This window comes from Melopsittacus undulatus, chromosome 3 (genome assembly GCF_012275295.1).
Source record: "Melopsittacus undulatus isolate bMelUnd1 chromosome 3, bMelUnd1.mat.Z, whole genome shotgun sequence".
NCBI lineage: Eukaryota > Metazoa > Chordata > Aves > Psittaciformes > Psittaculidae > Melopsittacus > Melopsittacus undulatus.
The window spans coordinates 6,226,791-6,243,083 of record NC_047529.1 but is presented as its reverse complement, the minus strand read 5'-3'; the positions used below and the strand labels follow the sequence as shown (position 1 = coordinate 6,243,083).

The window sequence follows — 16,293 nt, the reverse complement described above, 5'->3', positions numbered from 1 at the left end:
CATTGCCATATGATAGTGCTGTCACAAACACTACAATCCCTGAGCGAACAGGGTTGGAAATGGTCAGCAGATTAACAGCGTTTGCTTTAAGTTTACTCTTTGGTTTAAAGGAGTGGGGGGAAACATTTGCATAAATGAATTTTTAATAGATATTAAAAATAAAGAGCTGCTACAGAAAATACAGCTTGCCTGCATTGTCATGCGATTTTAATTATACAAGCATTTATGTTCTTTGTGTATTTTGACTTGGGGCCATGTGAGACACATGAGTGAACTGTCACTCACGCACAGTTAATTATAATTTGCCCATATAGGGGGAAAGAAAACCCTGGGTAAATATGATAACACTTTTCAGTGGCAGCAAACACTAGTTGTTGTTAGTCATTTGAGGAAATTATTCTTAGCAGACTATACAAACTCTGCAGATCAAAAAGAGGTGCGTTAGCATGTGGCTAGATCCACTACAAGAAGAGGTTTTATTGACTGTGGAACTGTATCTTTCTGTGCTGTAACGTTCATTTCATTTTTCCTTTCCCTAGAACAAGAGGGTATATTTTGATTCAGTGTTTGGCAATTCAAGCCAGGTTATTCAAAATAGCATTCACTTGGAATGTACCAAGTGTAAAATGCTATTTTTAGAGTAGTTGCTTCTATACAGCATCACAAACAGAAATCGTCAGTTTCCCACATAATACAGACCCGGTTTATAGAGTCTTTAGACTTTGCACTTCTTCTTTCCAGGTACATGGCAAATAACTGGTTGTCACTGACACAAAGGGCAACAAATGGATAAAAGAAGCATGGATTCTGAGATCTATAGTTTTTAATAATTTTTAAACTAACTACAAAATGTCAATCACTTCACAAACTGACAGGAGACAGAAGGAATTTCATATTACATGCTGTAAATGATATTTATCTCACAGTTTATCTAGAGTTCATTCATTTAGGTTTTTTTTAGTTAGTTTTTCATTGTCAGCTACTAAACATCTCAGCGATTTGGTGTGCATAGCTCTAGGTAAGCAACAGAGAACTGTACCGATAACAAACCACATGGGGATAGCGACTAGTAAGAGAGAGCCTTATAAAAATTACATTTCTTTGCACCATTTCATATGGTAGTCGTTTCCTCCAAAAGATAGTCTTCAAAAGCAGCAGACAAACCCAGTATATTACACTTATTTCTTTTTGTCTTTGACATATTTTCAGCCAAGCTTTTATTTTGCTGGCAATGGCTAAATGGTGAGTGCCAAATCCCTCTTTTTTATATATAATTAAAAAATAATGATCATGATTAATAACTATATATATATCAACAAGAAAAAAGTGGCACAACTGCAAACTTGCTGGTATAACATATTCCCAAAAGAGTCCGAATACTGAGCATGCTTTTGTTGTCATTGTTGGTGTGCTACTGCCATGGGAAAATTCTTGTTTAAGTAGGAGTCTAAAAGTCTATTTATTCCTCATGCATAAATGCATAAATCACATCACTTTTTAGTGCAATGCTTGTTATAGTAATATAATTCCACATTGTCTAATCATGAAATCATAACAACAGATAATGGCAATGAAGAACTGAAGACAGCAGGTTTTAAGTGCTTAAACATCATGATACCCAAAGACAGGAGCATGGCAGTAGCTCTGTGGAATGTCACAGTTTTACAAGAACAATACTGTATATTTAAAGGTTAACAGCACGTTTAGCATTCCAACAGTGTTGTCATTCAGCAAACATCATTTAAAAAAATATATGAGGAGAGGGGGGGAAAGGAAAGGAATCTGAAACGGAAACAAGGAAAGGAAAAATCCCAGAAAACATCATAGTGAGCTATAGCCATCAAATCAGCACTATGTACAACCTTTGGAAAGAAAGATATCTAGAAAAAAATAATTACAAGTATCATTTTTGGAAAGCTGACAAACTACACAGGACAACATTTACAATGGGGCTGATATGTGCATGTGTGCAAACCTAGTAGATAAATACCATGATAAAAGCATGAAGGTACTGCCTTGTCGGACAGCGTTAAAAGGAAATGCACTTCATTGCATTTAACCACTGCCCAGCATCTTTGTTGCACGCTGGTTGGCTTCATCAATCCTGGTTTTGTTGGAATCAGCCTAGGGAAACACAAAGGAAAGAAATAGATGAATACAGGGCAGAAAAAAGAGCATTTACAGTGCTTTGTAGATGCTTCTCCAGTTTTGGCTAAGTCAGGGAAAAAAGAAGCTTGAAAATACTAGAGAGCTGTTTTTTATAGTGGTATTAAGGACCCAAAAGGAAATTACATATTTAATGGGTTTGTGACACTTCAGGTAGCCTTTGAGTAGAGCTTTTATGTTTGTATTCAGCTTCACTGAGCTATTGTAAATGCTGTCCCAGATCTGTTGCTGGTGCTATTGATAGAGTGCTGGCTGGATTGATGGTAATGGGTGGCAGGATGAGAACTGATCACGTGAATTTCACTGCTGAAAAGCTTCAGTGCTTTCTAAGATTCAGGGCACCTGGGTTCTGTTCTAATTTAGATCACCAGGCATGCAGTGAAAACTGAAGACTTGGTCAGTGTAGAGAACCGCTGGAACAGGGAAACTAGATCATCTGGTGCAGGGAGTGCTGTCATCAGTCATGAACCTCTTGGCTCTACATGTGAAAGGCAGGGATGAGGTAGGAATGATGCCATAATTCCTTTCTCTCAACAAAGTTCAGCAGTGTGGTTGTGAGACAGAGCAGCCTCTCTCATTGGGCAGCAGCATAAACAGGAATTAAGGAAACCATGACAAGTGCAAGGTCCTACACCTGGGTCAGAGCAATCCCAGGCACAGCTGCAGGTTGAGCAAAAAGGAAATTCAGGGCAGCCCTGAGGAGAAGGACTTGGGGGTGTTGGTCAATGAGAAAATGAACATGATCCAGCTTCAGTGTGCACTCACAGCCCAGAAAGCAACCGTATCCTGGGCTGCATCAAAAGGAGCATGACCAGCAGGTCAAAGGAGGTGATCCTGCCCCTCTACTCTGCTCTCGTGAGACCTCACTTGGAGCATTGTGTGCAGTTCTGGTGTCCTCAACATAGGAAGGACATGGAACTGTTGGAACAAGTCCAGAAGAAGCCACGAGGATGATCAGGGGCTGGAGCACCTCCCATATGAAGACAGGCTGAGAAAGTTGGGGCTGTTCAGCCTGGAGAAGAGAAGGCTGCATGGAGACCTCAGAGCAGCCTTCCAGTATCTGAAGGGGGCCTACAGGGATGCTGGGCAGGGACTCTTCATTAGGGACTGTAGTGATAGGACAAGGGGTAACGGCTTCAAACTTAAACAGGGGAAGTTTAGATTGGATATAAGGAAGAAATTCTTTACTGTAAGGTTGGTGAGGCACTGGAATGGGTTGCCCAGGGAAGTTGTGAATGCTCCGTTCCTGGTGGTGTTCAAAGTCAGGTTGAACAGAGCCTTGGGTGATATGGTTTAGTGTGAGGTGTCCCTGCCCATGGCAGGGTGGGTTGGAACTGGATGATCTTAAGGTCCTTTCCAACCCAAACTATTCTGTGATTTTATGAAAGGCAAGGATTCTACCATTTTTTGAACCAGTCAAACTGGAATTTAGTCCAGCATAGGTTGACCTGTTAACTTCATTGTTTTCCATGGAGTAAGACTTCCTATGATTATAAAACTGTAGAATCGCAGATGGTTAGGTTGGGAAAGGACCTTATATCTATTTCCAACCCCTCCAGCATGGGCAGGAAAAAATGCTGTTAATAAAACAGCACCAACTGGGAGCTTTAGGAGTTCTCTTTGGGTGGGAGGACACTTTGACCATGGTTTTCTGTAGCTCTGCAGGAGTTAGTTTTGGAAACTAAAGACTTTGTTTTAGCTGACAAAAACTGGCAAAGCTCCATTCAGGCCCATGTTGCCATATCAACTCAAGCTAGCAGAGGGACTACATAGAAAATATTTTCTGTGTTTTAAAATCAGACCTCTGGGAAAGGTGAGAGTTTTGTTACTGCTTTAAAAGCATGAATTCAAACAGCAAACTCTGTTTGTTTGATTGTTCTCACATCTCTGCAGTGTATGCAGATTGTATAGATTTATTTTAAGTCTCCAATTTGCAAAGGCAGAATGGTGAAGCAACTGTCTCACATGCATTTAAAAGTCCGTTTCAAATGGTTATACTGATGTGCAATAAATCAGTCTTAAATATCTTGGGCTTTTCTCCATAATTGTTTTGGCAAATGCTATGTAAATGTGTATTTTTAGTACAGTAGCATGTGCCAGATCCTCAACAAGCATAAATCAGCATAACTACTCATTATAAGCCACGTTATTTTAGCCATGAGCTTGACCTTGTCTACCACAGTAGAGTTTTTGTGTGCTTTTGCCAAAAGGCTACCTAAAACATAATGGTTTTGGAAGCAGTTATGTTTGTCACGAATATTCATTGAATATTTATAAAACATAATGTTCCCAAGTAGGAATACTAAAGTCTAACTCTGGTGTGTGATGATGCATCAAAGTCAGTAGGAGTCTTTGTACAGACCTTCCCACCTAGGTCAAGATAGAACACTTTAAGCCTTTCCTACTTTCCTCCCAACCTCCTATTTATGGCTCATTTTAGGGCCAGGGTCTTCTGGTGGTGGTATCTGAGACATGTGATCAACACTTGAGGTTTTCTCTCTTTCTCTCATATATGAGGGAAAGATAAAGTCTTTTATTCATTGCTACCCTGATTACTGTGGCTAGATCAGATTACATCTCTGCATTATGAGATACCCTGCTCTGGATGCATGCATCCAGTCTAACATAAATGCTTTAGGAGCATCCAGGTTGGCTTTGTGATGCACCCCGGCTTTTTCAAAGTCTGCCAGGGTCTTTCCAATGCTCATAATTGATCAAAAGCCCAGTGCTTCAGCTGGTCAGGAGAAGAAAATGACTCCAGCAATACTGTATGCCCACTACCAGTAGGGATGATGTTCCACTGGCATATTTCATGGCAAAATGGATGCGTATGCATTAGTGGCTTCAGTATTATACAGCTAACTGCTATTTCTGTCTTTCATAGTGGCTTTTCCTGATATCTTGCATTTCTTTTCTAGTATCTCATTACAGTCCTTATTCTGAGAAATCTGGCACATTTTACCTAAGACTGCCTTGGTTTTGTGCTGCTTTCATGACAACTCCTCTGCGTACACTGCAAGTCCATCCTTCACAAAAGTGTCACTGTTCCTTAGCCAAGGGCTCTGCCTGACAAGGGTGCCTGTGAGGCTGGATTTAATGAATTGCATTAGCTTGCAGTGTAGCTTGTCTACTGCTGTATGAAATGCCTAACTCTGTAACAAGACTGCAGAGTTGCAGAAGGCCAGCCCCTCCATTAGCCAACTGCTCTCAGCATGCACTGCCTAGGGATTGGACCTATGTGCTTCAGGTGCATAAGGAGCCTAGTTAATGTTTCCAAATCTGGCTCTCTGCAGGCTTGAATTGATGGGAGACTTGTTAGGCTTGTGGGAGTTTGTGATAGCATCCTGCAGGCATGGAAAGGATACAGCTGATTTCCAACCGAAACCATTCTATGATGTCCATCCACAGGACCACTATGTTATATCATGGTTAGGGTAGCTTGTAACATGTAATAGTGCATGTCCTCATACTTGCTCTGAGCATATAACTTTATGTCCTAGACTTCTTATTTAAAGGTAGTTATGATGTAACTGTATAATCTTCCAGGCCCTTCTCGCAACATAGATAGATGTGCTGCTTTCTAGTGCTTTTCATATGAATAACAGCAATAAATCCTTCCTCTTCATGCTCCTATTTTTCCCAGGAATATGAAATGCTGCAGAATGGCATCACAGTAATACTGTGCTTTTCCAATGCAGTCAAACTAACAGATGCAGCTTTATACAACAAAACTTTCGACCAATGCAAAGCCATAATTGTGTTATGTGACTGTCTCTATGTCAGAGATGAGCTTCCCACCTGTAAGACAATATATATTTCACCCAGGACAATCTGGAATCAAATTCCAATAAGGAAAGCTATTGAGTGAATTCTTCATTGCATTATTTACTGTAACTTTTTCACTAGGCTTGATGTAGTTAATTAACATGAAAATTAGGCTTGGGCATCCTGCTTGTGTGAGAAGGCTTGCACCTGTAAGAAGGCTCAAGACTACAAGCTCTACCACTTAAGGTCAGAATTAACTCTAAGCAGCACATCTAAGTCCTTGGGTTAGATCCTCAGGTTGTGTAAATCTCAGTGGTGTATTGATTTTACACCAGATGAAGATCTAGCCTCTTATGTCACTTCAGCCTGGCTGTGCCTGTGCCTGGAGCTCTGCCAGTATGAATGCAGATGGCTTGCAGATCTTGGGATCTGAGGATGGCAATGAGTTCCCAGATGGGTTTGGAGGGTGCTGGTATCTGCTTCAGAAATCTGCATTGCAGGTCTGGCACTGGAATGGTGCTCTCTCCTTTTTTAGATGGTGATTTTGAGATAGATATATATAGAGATAGACAGGTATACACATACCAAGAGATCTGGTAGATCTCTGTACCAATGTGATTATAAGCAGGCAGCATGACAAGACTGGCTGCACTGTCTCCATATGGCGAAGCCTTGCTTAATAATTCCCCATCCTCTTTTTGGGACTAGACCTCCAAACACATCATCCAGTTCTTCTATGCTCATGGAGTTTCTGAGAGAAGGGAAAGTCCAGGAAGGTTTAAAACTTGCCAGGAGATGCAAGGGTATTCAGACCCAAGCTCCATGTTTCTGGATAGCTCAGGGCACTTTTCCCTTCCCAAAGCTGTTGCAGAAAGAGCCTTGATTTATGCTAAGGGGTCCTCTTGCCAGCTGTTGTCTGGCAAACCCAACAGCATGGATTCCACCCAACCTGCACTGGATGTTACTGAAGGTCCGCAGCAGCGACCTCTGCTTTGGCCCATGGAATTGGAGGGGGAAGAGAGAACAGCTCTAACAGCTATTTCTATCCCTTTTCCTTCTCTGAGCTGCAGAGAAACTGCAGCATGCACAGCCTGTGCTTGCAGAAGGGAAAACACAGCCCCTTTTGGTGTCCTGTGAGAAACATCAGCTCTTACCTTCTCCATGATCCTGTCAATCTGGCGGTTCTGTGTGTCGATCTCATTGCCCATGTCCAGGGCCATGTGACGTAAGTTGCCAATGATGCCGCTGACCTGCTCGAGGTTCTCATCCATTTCATTTTCCCGGGCATCATTTGTTACCCTGGGAGCAAAGAAACAATTATTGGAGGCAGAGACAGAGCAGGTTCCCCAGGAAGCTCTGATTCACCCTAAGCCTCCCCTGTGTCCTCCTTCTCTTGTCACCTGAGGAGCATCCTGCTGCGCTCAGCTTTGAAGACAAGGGATTAGTAAATAGCCTCAAAAACACTGCATGCTTATTTTTGGATGTTGGGATTGTCTGGGTTCATCACTGCTCCATTTATACCTCTTGTGGCTGCTGCTCTTTGAAGTGCTGCTGTCAGAGCTTGCCTGTGCCATGTACTGCATCTCTGTGCACACAGGTATTTGGAAGGTTCTTCTCAAGCAAAGAATGAAAGGATACTCTATTTGAACCTGTGTGTAGTCGGAGTACTTGGGAAATGCTGGAGGGTGATGGAATTGAAGCTATACCAGCTCGCCTCCTTGAACTACACATAGCTAATGGATACTGCCCAGTCCTTTTACACTTGGAGTCATCTAAATATTGGAGAGGGGCTGCTTCAGCTTTGAAAATCCTAACTTAACATCCTATTTAATTCAACATATTTCTGATAAAGAACAGAGGCAGCTTCTCTCAGATTTACTGGCTTAAGTAAAGATCCTTTTTTCTCTCATTCTTAGCACCATCTTTCTCAGTTGCTTGCTTTTTAGGAGAAAAAGGCTCTGCTTGAGCCAAGGCCCGGTTCAACTCTCCAGTGACTGGACAGGCATGAAGTGACTGACACTAGGACAAGCAACGTCCATGGATGCCACTCAAAATCATTACTTTAAGCCTCTTGCTCAATTTCTGTTTATGTAAGTGCCAAAAGCTCACTGCAGGCTATTTGCAGGGTGACTATGGCGAAGCACAACTTCCTTCACTGCTATTCTGTTATCATACCCCAGCCTTCGTTTTGGTGGGGCTGCCATCCAGAAACAATAGAAAAAAGTGAATGGCAGACCCAGCAAACTTAAATGGCAACTCCATCCCACGCTCCAGATTGTGTGACAGCATTGTTTGCATCCCGCTGATTTCCCTTTAGCACAGCAGCCAAAAAAATAAGTGGATAATAGTTTTTGGAAAGATAATTACTTATTAATCCAGTGTCCTTAATCTTCAGAGATCAAAGCTTTGCCTACTGGTATGCCTTTATCCATTCAGCTGATAACATTGTCATCTAAATACATGCTCTATAAGCACTGTAATCAGTATGTACTTATTGCTGCGTCCCTATGGACTGCTGGAAGTTTGCAGTTGGTTGCCATTAGTTAAGCTGTGTGTTTCAAACTGGCTTTCATTTGAGTGCACAGAGGTTGCCACTAAAGCATTGATGTTTCTCCATGATTATGGCTTTACAGCAGCTGAGGAATGGGGCATCATTCCCTGTTCAATGGGTTTTTCTTGATAGTTACAAACAGGGAAGTGGTCTACCTCTAGTTAAAAGTGTGCTTCAAGTTCTGCACTTGGCTTGCTGCTCTGGCAGGGAGCCTGAGGCTTTTGTCTTTTAGAAAAGGAAGGAACGGGTGCTGGATGCTTTGGTACATCTTCTGGCAAGCACAGATAACGAGCAGTACGTATCTTGAGACATAATAACAATAAGCTAGTATTTATCTGATGCTTCATTTCTGAGGTATTTGACAAGTGTCATAAATGGGACCCATAATAAACCTCACAGGAAAAGTGCATTGTTTGTGCCAGGGAGCTGGAGTGCAAAGGACGGTGCTGACTGGCTGTAACAGTCTGCAACCTCACATTGCTGCTGTGAAGTCCGTAAATAGATATTTTTTCTATTCCATTATTGCCCAAATCTAGGCAATCTCAAGGTTTAGGGCATGTTTTCAAGCATCCTCTGGTTCTCAGGGATAAGATCCTTACTTCCAGGGTTTCCATCAACATAATCATCCTTTGCACTAGCTCAGACAAGCACCCACAGGGCCAGGGGCAGTCACTAGACACAATAAGCCTTTAGTACCTGTCTTAATTGCAGTCAACCTAAATCTAAGCACCCACCACTCCATGGAACATGTTGGCTCTGTCACAATACCCAGCACTGCTGAAGGAGTTAATGAGCGCCGCAGAACTCATGACCATATGGAAGTACTCTAAATATATCAGTGACCAGGAGAAGAGAGAGAAAACAGTGAATAAAAAGGCTCACCTGCGGATAAAGCCACCACTGATGGCCATCTGCTCCCGTTCATCTACAACACGTGCAGGCTGGCTGGCTACAACGCCATCCTGATTATTGCCCCAGGCTTTTTTGTAAGCATCGCTTGATTTAAGCCTAGGCGAAAAAGAGGATGAGTAACAAAGCATCAAGTGCACAAGGACAAACGCAAAACTCTTTACTTCTCCAAGCTAAAAGCTGAATCAAGCAAATGAGTTTTCAGATAGAGGGTCATTGATTGTATACCGATATATCATGATCCTGAATAAAAGGAGGGGTTTGGATTTTGTTTCTTTTTACTTTACTGCCACAACAACTGTGTTGGTCAGAGGGTTTTGTTTCCAATAGGGTGAATTGCAATTATCAAGTCTACAACACTGCACACAGGTTTTTGGATGTTGACTTAGTTTCCAGAAAGAAGGAAGAAAAAAAGAAGGGGAAAAAAAAAAGAAAAAAGGGAAAAAGAAAAGAAATACAGATAAGTAGAAAACATTGTTTCATTTCAGTGACACATACATTTTGACATCAAACACAGAGAACGTACTGGCAGACACACATAAAAACAGAACTGCCAAGTATAGTGTGTACATCACATCACAGCAACACACCCTCTTAGATAGAAACGGATCTGGCTAGAATTTAACGTTTTACCATGCAGAAGATTGGGCTTCTGTTGTTATTTTTTAACATATATGTGGCATAATAGGCATTTAAAGCCACTGACCTTTCCCAAGGTAATTTAGGGTGATTTTATCATAAAATTCACAGGATAGTTAGATTTTTTCAGATAATATATCGGTACTTGAAAATAGTAATCATACATCGACAGTTGATGTACAAACCTTTGTCCACAGAGACAAAAAGTAAAATAGGCAGAAGTGAAATGAGTGCAGGAGAAAATAAAAGATACGAGCAATCTAGCATCAGAAAGGGAAATCTTTCTACATTTTTCTTCATGCACCAGCTACAGGCATGAATAAGAAAGTGAAGCATTCTCACTAAGCACAGTTGCCCCAATAGTTCATCATACTCTTAATGCATCAGCAGTAACAGCCTTCACAATAAGCAAGACACAGGCAAAAATGGATCATCACTTCCTTCAGGAGCTTTAAAACAAAGGACTTTAAAATAGCCTAGCAACTTGTTATATTTCTGTTTATGACAATTACTTTATCTTTCAGAGCCATTTTTGACTGAGCTGCCGTGGATAGAATATTAAAATCCAGGCATACGTTTAGTGGCAGAGTAGCATGTGCAGCATATGTGGGATTGCTGTCATTGGGGCCATCAGATGAGATTGAACACTTTGACAGAAGAGTGTGAGGTTTTGGGGTCTGTAGGTTTACGTTCTTAATTTTAACATGGAAATAAAGCAGTTTCCAGCAAAGCTGTTGGGAACTGCAAATCTCCATGGTGTCCCTATTCTTTGGCCAGCTCCTATCAGTCACATAAACAGCCCTGTGGCTTGGATTTGGGGGAAGAAACTGAACGTGCTTCTGGAGAATTTGGGACAGGACACAACGAACCCATCTCTGGTGTTGTGTTCTCTCCATGTCCCCTGAAGCAGCTCAGCTTTTATTGAGCATCAAGATGTGTTGCATGCTCCAAAATAGCATTAAAATGTAGATGAAAAGAGGATCTTTCCTATTAAGTGTTTTGTTGCTTATTTCCTATTAAAGGTTATAAAGACTTAAAAAAGATGATGGTTGGCTTGTTTGGTTTTAGTTCTCTGTATAGTTATACATCAGATTTGGTGTTCCTAAAAATGAGTGAAAGTTATTCTCCTGCTGCACAGGGTTTTGCTTGTTCTTTAGACCTGTGCAACTTAGAGAGTGAGATAGTCTGTGTGCTTGAGGAGAATGATTTTATACATCCAGGACTTAATCTCTCCTTTCCTGTGGACTTCCTATTAAACAGGTGGAGTCTGGGTCTGCTCATGGTCAGTAACAGTCATCCTCTTCAATGCAGTCTGTTCAAAGTTTCATGTCATGGCATTTTGGGTCTCCTAAGAATGTAGGATCAAGCCTTCCATTTTGGTAAGGCTCACGGAGTGGTGGATCTAAGTATAGTTATGTGTGAAATGCTTAGTATTTTTAAAATATATGCCATTAATCTACCACCAGCTAGAAGAGCATTAGGAGATCATGGTGATACTGATACCCAGAACTGTAAGATTTCTCTCCCTCCTACGCTCCACTTCCCAGAATACCATCTTGTTTGTACCAGTTTAGACCTGGTATAGAAATTCAAAGAACAGTCTTTAAAAGTATTGTTCATCTATACTCTTGTTCCTGAACACATTAACTAGCAATGTTAGGTTATGAAATCTGGCTGCAGGCTGCAAAGGTCAGAAAACTGCCTTAAAGCAGGGAGGAGACAGCTTTAGAAATGAACATGCTCCCCATGCAGTATCCTCCTGTTCTTTCATCTATTGATTTCATGATACTGCCATCATAGTGAAGTGATGAATGTTCTAAGGCCACGTCTCAGGTTCTAACCCCACCCATGCTACAGCTCTGGCTGTCAGTTCTGAGTGGCCTTTCCTACAGTACAGAATATTAAAGCCGCTCTAAAAAAATAATGATTCCTGCAAAATACATTGGATTTTTTTTGTACTTCAAGTGTGAACTTTCGATGTAGGCATTTTGCCAGGTTTCTCCAGGAGGAGCAATCTAGGACAGTGTTCCTCTTTACGTCGCGACAGCTTTTACAGGGTGAGAGATGTAAAGTTTCTGCTGCATACTCCTGTACATGCAGCTCTTCTGCACCGAGTCTTCTAGTGCAGAACAGCAGGGCTAAAGCCTAGATCAGAGCTAATAGTCCCACTGACAAAGGCTGAGTGTGTGTAGCTCTTTCTATTACTCCTTGCCTGTCTCCTGTTGTGCACACCAAGTCAAAAGCACACCTATTCTGGGCAAAATGTTTACCCCAGCAAAATACTTGTGACTTGGTACACAGGAGCAAAATTGATTTGTTTTAAAGCTGAGGCAGTATCTGCATTGTGTCCCAAGGGAATTAACTTCAAGATAAATGATGACTGATAAGGCAGAAACCCAGTCCCACCCTTCTGATGGCTGGCAAAACACCCAGCAAACTCCACGACAGCTGTTTTTCCTTTGGTCTTGGTAATCGTGTTAAGGTGAGGCCCTAGCTGTGAACAAAATACCTGTGCCACATAGAATGGGAGTATAATACTACACCACCACTTCACTGTGCTTTGTTTCCTGTACAGTCTCTGGACAACCCTCTATGAATGTTTTCACTGTAACCTGGTTGCATGCCTACTCACTACATGCTGGATTGGCCATTCCTCAAGGACTTCTTTGTCCCTCAGTTTCCTACACCCGCATAACCGCACATCACATTTTCATTTGGCATTGATAACAAGCTTTGCATTACTTGGAGGACGGTTTCGTTCAAGTGTGATGGCATGCAAGCAAATTCGATGCATTTCAACATTTCTGCTCAGTGTACATGCTACCCAAACAGGAGAAATTTGGCATGTTCAGGTTTCCTCAAATTTGTTTCCTATGGCAGGATGAAAACCATTTCAAATTGGGTTCCAATTGGGAAACATGTTTATTTCAAGATCTCACTGGGGACTGTGTCTGTTGAACAATGGAAAAAGGTGTGATTTTCATCCATAATTTGAAGCAATGCTTATTATGGCCTCTTCTGCATTTTTCAGCTGCTTTATTTCATTTGCTATATGTGTTTGTCAAAATATGATTCAAAATTTAGGGTCTCCAGGAATAAGGTAGCACCAGTGGTTTTGTTCACTGGAAAATGGAACCAGCCAGTACACTCTGTGTAAAATGTTGAAACGTTTACCATTAAAACGTGTTGACAGTGAAGCTTTCACTGCAGTATGCCTGATTTTAATGCATCTACAGTAATTCCCAGTCAGTTGTCTATGCTATGAGATGAATGCATTTGAACCAGAATCGTTCTTTCTGCATGCCACATGCTCATCCTGTCCATGTGCCTAGCAAGGATGAGCTTCACAAGGCCTTTGGAATCAGCCTTAAGTGCTCAAAGAGATGAGGCAGGCAGCACCTACTTGTTACATGGACAGACACAAAGACCACAGAATTTTCCTAGGTCCGTCAAATTCTTTTCTGCTTCTTTCATGTCCTTATTGATTTGGTCCATTCCCTCTTCGATGCGTTCCAGTTGTTCTGATTAAACACAAGTATTTTATCCCCACAGAATGAAGCAGATGGAAAAGGACAAAGAAAAAAAAGACAAAAAACTTCAGACATTCACTGTGACAAAAGAACTGGACACCACATAGCAGCGCCGGTACCCAGTACCTACTTGTTACAAGGACATATGAAAAGGCCACAGCATTTCCCTAAATCTTTTAAATTTTTCTCGGCCTCCTTCATGTCTTGGTTGATATGGTTCATGCCTTCTTCAACACGATCGAGTTGTTCTGGTCAGGACAAAGGGATGACAGTGTGGAATGAATAGTATTTTTGTTTGCTTGCTTTTGTCTTCAACAGAACATGAAAAATGACCATGTAGAACTGAATTAATCATGACATTACAATGCATTAATCTGAGCTGATGCATTGTTGATAGGATGTATGCCGCACTGGATGCTGAAGATGGGTTTTACTAATATGGGAGGAGTAAAACAAAGGAGGAATTTGAAATATATTCATTTAAACAAGATGTAATGATGTTGAAAGGAAAGGTTATAAAGTTCAAGGTCCAGAAACACAGTACAATACATCCACTTACTAAGACACCAGTGACATCCAAGAGAAAGAAAGATAGTGTTATTACTTTGCATTAATGTATGTTAATACAAGAGAAAAGGTGTCCCTTCATGGAAAATACTTCGGTTACTTACGCTCACAAATGCCTTGGAATTAGGTGATTTTGGGTAGCAGAATTGCTTTGGTTAGTGAGTGAGAAAGCTGGTAATAATGGTACCAGAGATGGAGCGAAACTGTTAAGAGCTGTATCCAAGTACTCCTTTTTCCAGAGTCTGAGGAAACTGAGACCTGCCACTTTGATTGACATTGGATCTTAATCTCTAATCCAAGTATGGCCTCAGGGCTGGTTTTGTTTCTGGTATGGGTGTAGCAAATCAGGAGTAACCTCAGTGAACACAGAGCAATTGCAACCACGCCAAGAGCCTGATGTTCACTGAAAGACAACCACTGGCTATGACGTTGGTTGTCTTTGTGCCCAAGGGATCTTATGAAAACAAGCATTGGATGAAGACTTGTGTTTTCAGTGGGGTCACTTCTGCTTTGCTCTAGGGCAATTTACAAAGCACCAATCCCAGTAACCAGCCATATATAGACACTGTCTCTCTGCTGGCATCAAACAGAATCTGGCTTGTTTCCACCTAAGGCTAATGAAGATGTAGAGTTTTCTTAGTGACTTGGTAGCTCAGAAAAATTTCATGTCTTAATTTCTTCAGTATTAAAGCTTGGAAAAATGCCCTAGAGGAACAGAATGCCACAATGTAAAATTGTAGGAATGGATCGTTTGCTGATGTAAACAGATGTGGATCCAATGGGATCAGGGGTCTTATTCAGTAGTGACAGCATTTTATACGGGTGAAAAGCCTCACCATTTGTTTCATGAAGGATAAACCCAAGTAAGTATTGCCCGGAATGAGAAAATTACTTAGAGTGGCATTTCAATCCATTAAAAATTGTAATTGTACCTGAAGAGACAAAGTAAAACAATCCCAGCAAAACACAAATACATCCCTATTCTCTCTATTGAATAGAAAAAAACCATAAACACAGAATTAGACTTGAGAGAAAAGGCACTGGGAGTGTACTGGTTGTGGGAGAAATGTAATGTCATCCCTGATGTTAACTGAGTCCTATCCAGAAGAAAAAATAACAGGCATTTTAGAATAAGATCATGTGCATATTGATGTCAATACAAAGCTCCTCTTGACTTCTCTGGGAACATGACTAGGCCTAATTTCTTGGATTTCTAATAACAATTGAGGTTTAGATTTTCAAAGCTTTCTGGGGGATTTGAATAACCAATTCCCATTAAAATTAATTTTATTTAATTAATTTTAATGGGAAACAGGCACCTCACCCCCCAGAGGGCCTTGAAAATCCTGGTCTAAATTATTCAAGCTGAAATAATTCAAATATTGAACTTGTGCTCTTTGTTTCATTCTTGCGTGAGCCTGGGCTTTGAGAAGGAGAGGGGCCATAGCGCTATTGCAAACTGCATCTGCTTTTCAGCTCTAAGTTCTCATTCTTCTCAGCTGGATGTGTCCGTCTCCTGATACTGTAGGAATTATCGATCCCAAATCCAAGGATACATTTAAGGGATCAGAGTTACCCGTCAATGTCCTCCACAAAGGGGACATATAATTTGAGCAAAGGATCGGGAAACTAATCAGGAAACCTGAGAGACAGAGTGCACAAATTCTGCCAGGTAAAGTGCTGAGCCAAGAACCAGAAACACAAGGTTGGATTATTTTCATGCACACTGTTATTTTACTGTTTGATTGGGAGACTTGAGCAGAAGCTTTGGCTCGTGGTTGTCGCCACAGATTGTCAATCCCATCAGAAATGTGAGTAGGTGGTAGAAGGTGATACTCCTCTAAGTGCTTCTGCTCCTCACTAACGCAGAGTCCCGCATAGTTGGGCATCACTTGCTCTTGCTCTGGGAAGCAGCTGTGGGAGGGTCAGCTGGTTTTTATGCTGGTTCATGCAGCATGATGGGAATTGCTAAATTTTGATCGCAGATTTCCCACCTCCTGCTTGTGAGAGATGTATTTGTAGAGCCTGGCTGGTTCCAGGGCTCTCAGTTAAAAGAAGGCTATTTCCAAGTGTGTATTTTGACACTGGGAGGGTCAAGATGTGCTGACTTTTCCTGCACTGATTTTGCTGCTAGTTTTTCCCTGACCTTGGCTGGCCAGTAGAAAA

At 41.4% G+C, this 16,293-nt stretch overlaps 1 protein-coding gene across 1 annotated transcript in view; it reads right to left on the bottom strand.

Moving 5' to 3' along the window:
* Nucleotides 1-804: 804 nt before the first annotated feature.
* The window catches only part of SNAP25 (synaptosome associated protein 25), a 67,324-nt gene continuing 51,835 nt past the window's right edge, over nucleotides 805-16,293 (bottom strand). The window contains exons 5-8 of the mRNA XM_034060658.1: nucleotides 13,434-13,551; nucleotides 9,365-9,490; nucleotides 7,086-7,230; nucleotides 805-2,124 (exon numbers count right to left, since the gene is read on the bottom strand). Coding sequence (XP_033916549.1) covers nucleotides 2,056-2,124; nucleotides 7,086-7,230; nucleotides 9,365-9,490; nucleotides 13,434-13,551 — 458 coding nt within the window. The 3' untranslated portion in view covers nucleotides 805-2,055. The remainder of the gene's footprint in view (nucleotides 2,125-7,085; nucleotides 7,231-9,364; nucleotides 9,491-13,433; nucleotides 13,552-16,293) is intronic.